The sequence below is a fragment of the Cariama cristata genome, unplaced genomic scaffold (assembly GCF_000690535.1).
Source record: "Cariama cristata isolate BGI_N322 unplaced genomic scaffold, ASM69053v1 scaffold25103, whole genome shotgun sequence".
Classification (NCBI taxonomy): domain Eukaryota; kingdom Metazoa; phylum Chordata; class Aves; order Cariamiformes; family Cariamidae; genus Cariama; species Cariama cristata.
In genome coordinates, this window is record NW_009608193.1 from 1,375 (window position 1) to 10,188 (window position 8,814).

Genomic DNA, 8,814 nt, shown 5'->3' on the forward strand with positions numbered 1-8,814 from the left:
GTATGTAGGATGAATACACTGGGAGATGGTTTCAGCCTTTCTCAGTTGTGTGTTTGGTCTACTGCTCCTTCCTAATGATCCAGAAAAGATTTGTCTCAAAGGAACGGGACTAAAAAGGAAGGAGGACAAGTCCCAAAAATGAAGAGAAAGAGCTCTTCCAGTAAAGACCTCTGTGAGCCTTCCCATGCTAATAGGGCAGAGTTGGGGGAAGAAGGTGTCTGGCAAGAGCTACACAAGGTAGGGCAGCATCCCTTATGGGAGAAGGGAGGTCCGACCTACAGTAAGTAGGTGTTGAAGCTCTAGATGAGGCTGATAAGGAGGTGGAAATATTCACCTTAATCAGGAAACCTCACATACCTATAGTGAAGGCCCAGTTCTTATTACTGAGAGATGGGTCTGGGAAACAGGAACAAAATCTTTGATGAAAGAAAGATGTAGGAAAAAACCAACACTGAATAGAGCTGGATCAGTTCATACCATCCATGCTGAGATGCCTGCATCTAAACTGGAGCATCATCACACCAAGGAGTAAAACCACAAAGCGTTGTGGTTAGACTGTCTCACTCCCTGAGCAACGTCAACAAGTGCAGTGTGCCTTCTGGAGGACGCCAAGAGGTAGCTGTTGCATCACGCAAACCCCTCACGCAATCAAGTAACTTGAAATCATTTCAAGCAGCCTGTGCCCTCAGGTCTCTTTCAACTGTGGTACATGGATGGGATGAGAACAACAGGTCTATCCATCCCCCTCTCTCCCCAGGCACCTGACAGCTGTAGGGTATGTGACATGCGTCCTTTTCTCCCTGCCTCCAAGAAGTGGTGCAGTATGACAGCAATAACACAGCACTGTGTACAGAACAGGGTGTGCTGTGGAAAAAGGCCTGATGGAATTATTTGTTCCCCTACTGTTTTGCAGGGCAAGGCAGGACTGATAGCCCTCTGTGAGCATGCCTCATTTCACACCCATGCTCTGCCAGTATTTTACCTTTCATGCGCACTATGGCCTGGCTATGGTCCTCGCCTTTGGCGTTTCTGGCATAGCAAGTATAATTCCGTTTCAAGTCCTCTGGTGTGGCTTTTGCAACAGTTAGTGTCCTTGTAACAGTTTTGTCTTCAAAATCTCTAGTAATTTCACTGTAAGAGAAAAAGTAGAGCCTTACATATGTGAAACTGCAGCAAGTTCTTAGAGACAAATACTCATTTCTCTGATATAACTTAATTCTTTCTTTAAAAAAAACAAAACATCAAACTGATATTTATAAACTGATACAGACTTCAGATTTTGACACAGCTGCAGCTGTTCCTTTATCTGATTTTCCTTAATATTTATTTTGCCATTCATAATTTTCTCATTGCAGTTGGGTCACATTGCATTTTACAGATAAAGGAAGTTCTTGCCCACAAAGCAACAAGATCTCATGAACTCAGGATTCAGAGCCCACTGCACATTCCCTCTGCAATCCTGGATGAGTCACTTTGTCTCTCTCTGCCTGAATTGATAATCTGCAAAATGGGGATAATAGTATTTCCTTTTGCCTTTCTCTTCTCTACATCGGTTTGCAAACCGACTGGGGCAGCGCTTGCCTTCCACATGTAATTCAGCACCCAGCAAATGGGACTCCGAACCTCATTTAGGTTCTCCATGTAACTGAATCTCTAGTCCTCCTAATCAATACTATGTATAATACTACATTTTTGTTTTCAGTCTTTGGTTTTTTTGAGTAATTTTTATCACTTATACTATTTGGGAACATTCCTCTAAATAAAATTGTGTCTGCCCCTGTTTCAGAAGTCCCACAATAGCATCAGCTGTTGGCACCACTACCAGGATCTGAACAAGTGACGATGCGAACTGGTAAACACAGCGCTCTCAAATCATTCTGTAAGATGAGACACAGTCCAGGTCTGGAGTCCTCCTCCCTGGAGCTCCTGGTGCTCATCACGGCATGGTGCAGACACAGGGGTTTCTGATTAACAGGGAAGTGGGGGACTCCACACTCCCTTGCAAGGGTAAATGGGACTGTCATATGTCTGTACCCTCATCCCTTTGCAGAACTCAAGGGATGGTTACATACAAATGAAGGTTCACAGTGCTATGTTACCTTTGTGTGACTTTTATCTTGGAGTCTGTGATGTCATCTGTGGTTTTCCCATCTATGGTCCACCACACCTCTGTCCGGGAGTCCTTCAGAAACGTGAAAAAGACCTCACAGGATAGAACAAGGTCATCTCCTGGGAAGAAAGGACCACGGTGAGGTATTGCAAAGCAGGAACACCATCACCTTGACTTTCGTGCTTTCCAGTGATCCTACCAGCCTGAGCATTGCCAGCCTTCAGGAGGGAATGAGGCCAGCTTCTGCCTTCAGACATCTGATAACAGTTTAATACACCAGACATGTTGGTTTATGACTGACAAATAAGTAGGAAAAAAATATTCTGCCTTCTCAAATGTGTTACAAATTCCCTGACTGCACCAAATGACCCACCCAAAGGGAGATGCTCCATGCCAGCCACTTCCTTGGAAAGCCAGGCAGTGTTAATCATCCCTACTGCACAGGGAACAGATGCCATAAAGTAAAGGATCCAGCTCCACAAAAGCATTTTGGTGTGGGAACACTTGTTCAGGCATTTAACTTCCCCCCAAGATCAGGCTTAGGTGTGTGAATACCTTTGTGATCAGGTCATAAGTGATTTTATCTTATAGAGTGACTATGGAAGAAATCTGACTTTCTGAGCCAAAAAAGCTGTGCTTTAAAGAGAAAACTCTGCTGCTAATCATCATTGGCACCACAATTTATTACAAGCAATGTAATGGGACACAACCCATTCAATATAGGAAATTGCTCCAAAAAGCTATCAGTCTAAACAGATGGGGTGGGAGAAGGGGTGTGGTACCCCGTTACACAATGCTGTGAGGCCAGCAAAAGGAAAGCTGTCATTAATTAGGAAGTAATCAGCCAAAAAGGGAGAGGAGATGAGCAAGAAGTGGCCAGAAGGCTGAAGACACTGAGGGGCTGAATGCAGGAGGGTTGGAGCAAACCACAGACAGGGACAGGGCTGATACAAGGTCCTACAGGAATTTTTCTAAGCAGCTGAGGGTCCCTGTTTCATCTGTTTCTGCAGCTGCAGTCCTGCATCTCTGTGCCTGAATACCTATCTTCATTTGTGCTTGCAAAAATAAACTTTTAAAGCTGTGCCCTCCTATTCTGACATCAAGAACTGGCACCCCGCACTGTCTGCCAGGCAACTCATAGCAGCTCACATGCTCTGCGAGGGAAAGCATCTGGGATGCAGTGGAAGGGGAGAGCTTCTGTGCCTGGCTGGGTCTCCCCACCCCAGCAGGCAGGCTGCCAGGGCAGAGACAGCAGGCAGCGAGCATTGCAATTTACCTGTTTCCAGTTCGTAGACAACTTTCTCATTTGGAGAGTTGAATTGTGGTGGCAAGGCCTTGTTCGGAGATCCTGTAGGAGAGAACAGAGAGCCCCCCATGGGGACCAGAACTTCATGAGAACCTGGGGTCCTTGCAGCCTCGCTCATGATGCCCTCACACCCCGCTGCACATGCCCCAATCTAACTTGTGATACTATCCTGCTGCAGAGCTCCACACAAAAACAAATCTAATCCTAGTCCCCAAACTCAGGGCCAGACCCAGGTTGTGCAGCTCCTCCAAAGTTTAGGTAAGTCTAGACACAAGTTTTTGGGCCTCTCACATCAGAAGACCTCGATACCTCTCTCATCTCCCAGTCAACATCTCCCACAAGGCACAACCTGTACCAGTTTCTTTTTATTGCTGCTTCTAAAAAAGCAAAATACAAACATCATTTCCTGATGTAAGTATTTAATTCAGCTCTTAAAGCAGCAGTTGCCATGGGACTCAGCATGTGCTCTACTGTTCACTAGGTTTTTAAGCTCTGTCTATAAGCTCTGGCAGGTAGGCTGAGCCCTTGTGCCTGGGACAGAGCTGTCCAAACACTGGGCTGGCCAACTAGAGCCCTGCCTGGCCGATTAAAGTCTCAACATCAGCACACCAGCCTTTGAGATTGCAAGATGACTATAATGGGATAATCCCAGAAATAATGATGAGCAAAGGCCACAGGAGACAAAAATGAGGAAGAGTGCCAGGGTTATGCATTCACATGCCAGCAGAGGGTACCCCTGGCCATCTCATGGGCTGCACCTCACCACCCTACACCTGGTCACTCTGTGTTGTTTGGGGCACTTGCCATAGTGGTGGGTAGGACCTCCAGTGCAACATGTTCTGGGCAGTCACGCGAGGCTGACCCCAGCAAGCAAAAATATACCAGGTCAGTTGGAAAATGCAGATTGAGCACAACCACAAATGGATCCTGTGATAGACTCTTCTAGATGTTTTTACCACTTCTGCAGTTATCCACCTGCATTTTACACATTTTAAAGTCATTCTTACCTACCACCTTCATGTTTATGGTTCTGGTGAGATTATAGGTTCTTCCATGGTCCTTGAATGTCACAATACAAGTGTAATTCCCTTTATACGCACTGCGGACAATGGCGATGACAAGCCTGGGCCCTTGGGGGTATCGCTCATAGAAGCCATCCACCAAGTTGCAGTTCTGGAGTCAGGCAGAAAAACACTTGAGTTTTGGGATTCAAAAGTACAGATATTGGTTTAAATGCTACTACAAAGATCTGTTCTTAAACTATTAATATGATACTTGGGATTGTGATGTAGGTCAGACCTAAATACTATGAACTTTGAGCACGCTGGAATACAAACTGGTATGTTAACTTTGAAAATGAGGTGATGAAGCAGATGACCCTAATAGTTTTGTCCCACCTTAAATACAGGCAATTTTATAAGAGAGAGATTTCTGATCCAGAAGTACATTTGCAATCAAAGTGAGCACCTCGGCAGAGTGAAGAGTGGGAGTAAAAGAGACAGGAAGAAAATGATGATGTATTCACAAATGGATACTAAGACTAAAGGACATGTCCCCTGTTGATGTCAGCATGTCTAACTCTTTCGGGACTAATCAGGCTACCCTGACTGACTTCAGCTGAGGATCAGGCCTCAAAAGCAGCAACTGGCAAACAAGACTCTGTAGTACAGAAACCTTAATAAGTCTTCTCTTTCTGTCAGGCAAGGCAGGAAGCCTCTGCCAAGTACCAAGCTAGAGATCCCTTTTCAGAAAGGCGGTATGCAGATGACATGTTGATTGTCATAAAACCCAAAGATGCACACATTTTCTGAGAGATTATTTCTGAATGGTACATTTCCAAATGGGGCAGTTTAAGACACAGGTCATATACCATTTTTAATGATTTTTATTAGGCATGGGATGACTTGCTGCCTGAAAAATTACTTCCATGGGGCTTTTTGTTTCATTCTGCTAATTGATTGCTGAGATATGAATTTCAATGAATGGCACAAGTAAAGCGTTTCAACTACTGGAGTGAAACTGCTCCTCTTGGATACAAAAGTAAGTTTTTCCTGAAGGGTTTTAGAGATAATTCTTTTCTTTTGGGGTGGATTTTTTTTTTTTTTTTAAATCAGCAGATACATTTGTTGCCAACTTTCTTTATTATTAAATTCACTCATACAGAACCTTCTACCTAGAAATCCAAAAGCACTTTATAATCGGTTAGAGAATTCAGTCCCATAACCCTCTGGCTGCACATCCCCTGAGAATTCTTATTCTCTGTTGACTAAAGGCATCCACCTAGAGAAAAGCACTGAGGTTAAAATTTAATAAAATTTAGCAGTAATTCTGTAGGCAAGAGCCTGAGGATGGCTGGAGACAGCCTAATTATCAGAACAGTATGGAAGGTGGGGTAGGGATGTCTCCATCTTCAGAAAAGAGGTTTGCTGAATTATGTCAAACAAGGCATCCATGGTCCTTGCGGAGGCCTGATGTACAACTTAATTTCCTGACCTCAAAAGAATTTGGAAAGGATGCTATTTTCATTAGCAGGTGTGGGGTTTTTGGTGTTCTTTTTGTTTTGTTTTTTTTTAAACAGAAGAGGGAACATGAAGCACGGTTTCCTCTCCAGGGACAGTGACTGGCTCACATGGCAGGTCAGGTATACTGCCCGCAGCTGAACTGAGGTTCCTAAATCTCTGCTAGAGTATTCTCTGCTTGTGCATGCTGGTCAAAAAAGTTTCAGTGTTAGCTCTCAATTCCCTTCCAAGAGCAGTTTTACCCTTGAACGCAATGGAAACAAAGCTTTTAAAATTAGTAAAGCTTCATTAACAGCTCCATCACTGAGGCAGCTCTGAAACATAGCTCCACGATTCTCATGCCACCATTGCTTTTCCAGATACAACACTCCATTCCCCCTCTGCCCAAATAAGTCGTTCTTACCAAATACCACTTGACAGTTGGTATTACACTAGCAGGATAAAACCCATCAATATCTGGACATACGATCTTCTCATTGGCATGCTCCAAGTAGAACATCTCCTCAGTGGGTTTTATTGAATGGCTCACACAAGAGTGTTGGTCTTTTGGAACAACCTCCAAGGGAAATGCAACTTTGCTGCAGTAGGTTGTATTTCTAAGGACATAGGAGGATAGGGCTGATTAGTTGAAACTTGTTTACTCCTATAGCAGTGGAATGAAATAAAAATCACATCTGCAATAGCAAGCATCATAGTGCTGATGAGGTATATAGAGCCTTAGTTGACTCATTTATAAATGGGAAAGACAACACCATCAGAGATGGCCACACTAGCTCAGAAAAGCCTATAAAGATGACTAACAAGCAACATCCACTCCCCTGCTGGTAAAGCAGATAATAGGGTCAAAGACATGATGAACAAGAGACAATGTGAGGAAGATCAAAAAGAGCTCTTGTGCTCAGTGCATAGCAGATGCTATGTTCATTTTGTACCACACTTAGAGACACTTTTAATTTCCTAGAAGTCTGAATCTCATGAATCTTTGCCAAATTACCATGCAGTCAAAACATTACCCCTGCATCTGAAGCTATTTTTACTCTAGACATACAGATCACTTCTTAATGGCGAGTGCCTGTGGATTTTGCCATGGGCTCAGCAATAATATTTTCACGGACACTTGCAGCTAGCAAGGAGAGGCATGCTCATTAATGTTTTCAAGGCTCCAAGCATTATTACAATGTAAATTGGCTCAGCACTGAGCGGTCTTATAATTGTAACATTCTTTTCCCATTAATGCTTATGTAAATGGTCTTCTCCCTACAAAAAGATCTGGTGCTAATAGCATAATTTTCCTGCTTCCACGAAAGTCATTCGATTCTGCTGAAGACATACAGAAGCACAACCTACCTGAGCATGCACGTATAATTCCCAGTGTCATTTAGAAAAGCAGGCCAGAACCAAAGGGTGTCTTTCTCCTTACTGATGTGATTGTCCGGGAGACGAAAATTAATGGGCTCCTCCAGATCCCGATCCTGCCCGATCCTGTACCAGATCAGGGTTAAGCCAGCAGAATGGGCCGTGCTGTAGTTGTACTTCAAGAAGGTCTCAAAAAGTGGGCATTTGATCTTGGCAGGTTCCCCATCATAGATCTGGATCTGCTTCATGGTGTCCACACCCCAGTCATCACAGCGTTCTGCAGCGAAGAAGAACAACGTACCTTAGCTTGCAAGTCTGCAGGAGAAAAACGGTTCTGCCCATGTTCCCCACAGTCCTTGGTCCTGTCCCCATCAAAATCAGAGACAAAAATGTAGTGTTTTCAATGGAAGCAAACTGGGCTTTTATAAAGCAGAGCAAGAATACTGTGTTCATCTCTAGAGAACCTGCAAACCTCTACTTGCATTTGTACACCTCCTACATTTCTTCCAAATTATTTATCACCCATCAGGACAATAGGATAGGATAGTCCTGTATAGCATCAGGCTTCCTAGAGAGCTCCTAGAAAATTCAAACCTAAAATCTTGTGTGGGAAGACAAAATTTGGATGAAAGCAATGCTAGAGGTGTGTGTACATCCATGCACAGTGACATAGAAGATGGAAATAGAGGAGTTGAAATAAGAGGGAAAAAAACGAATGCAAACATCAGCCATCCCTTACAGCTATGGGCCATTGTCCCTGCCAGTAAGAAGCTGGACTGTGGGTTCTGGGAATGAGGACCGTCTTTCCTGTGATGGGTTCATGCAACACCTGTGCACGCTATGATAACACAAAGTGCACAAGCACTAGTGCCATGTAGCAACTATTCATAGTGAAGTTTGGGAAGGGAGGCTGAGGGGCAGAAGAGATAGTATGGAGGAGGTGGCAGCAGGTTCTCTCAAGGATCCCCAGGCAGCTCCCAGGTACAATCCCCAAGCACAGTTCAACAGGCTCAGCATGGCTCACAGCAGACTCAGGCTGACAGAGAAACCGGGCAGCATGAGAAAAAGCTGTGCCGTGCTTTATTTTATTTTTTTTTTTAATTTATTCTTGTCATTAGTGACTAGTTTCAGGACAAACAGCACAGTCAAAACCTATTTCTCTTCTGAGTCCTCCTTCCCACTGCATTCCTCCTACCCATCAGGATGCCCACTCACGAAGGGACTTGGTGCAAACAAAGCACGGTACCAGGGTGTCAGCAAACCTGAGAGTAACCTGTACCGCCAGCACCAGTCAAGACACACAGAGAAGCTCCTGCCAGTGCATCTCCTGTCTCCCCACGCTGACAAGGCAGATCGTGGCACGGCACGCTTAGCAGCGCATCTCTTGTAGCTGCTGGGAGGCATTAGCTAGGGCAGCCTGACATCTGAGAGCTCAAAACGAGTCAAACAGGAGAGGGGTGTGCTGCCTGCAGTGGTCCCCGGGAGCGGTGTCTCAGCATATCACAGGCACACAAGAGACGACA

The 8,814-nt window shown here is 44.5% G+C and overlaps 1 protein-coding gene across 1 annotated transcript; it reads right to left on the minus strand.

Annotated features, from left to right (window-relative positions):
* Positions 1 to 982: 982 nt before the first annotated feature.
* LOC104159200 (interleukin-1 receptor accessory protein-like) lies at positions 983 to 8,589 on the minus strand (the record flags this gene model as incomplete). Its single annotated transcript, XM_009697043.1, has 7 exons — positions 8,565 to 8,589; positions 7,283 to 7,568; positions 6,339 to 6,531; positions 4,424 to 4,589; positions 3,387 to 3,458; positions 2,100 to 2,229; positions 983 to 1,131 (listed from the first exon to the last, which is right to left on the minus strand). Coding segments are annotated over exons 2-7 (967 nt in total), but the record flags the coding sequence as incomplete, so codon positions are not given.
* Positions 8,590 to 8,814: the final 225 nt, after the last annotated feature.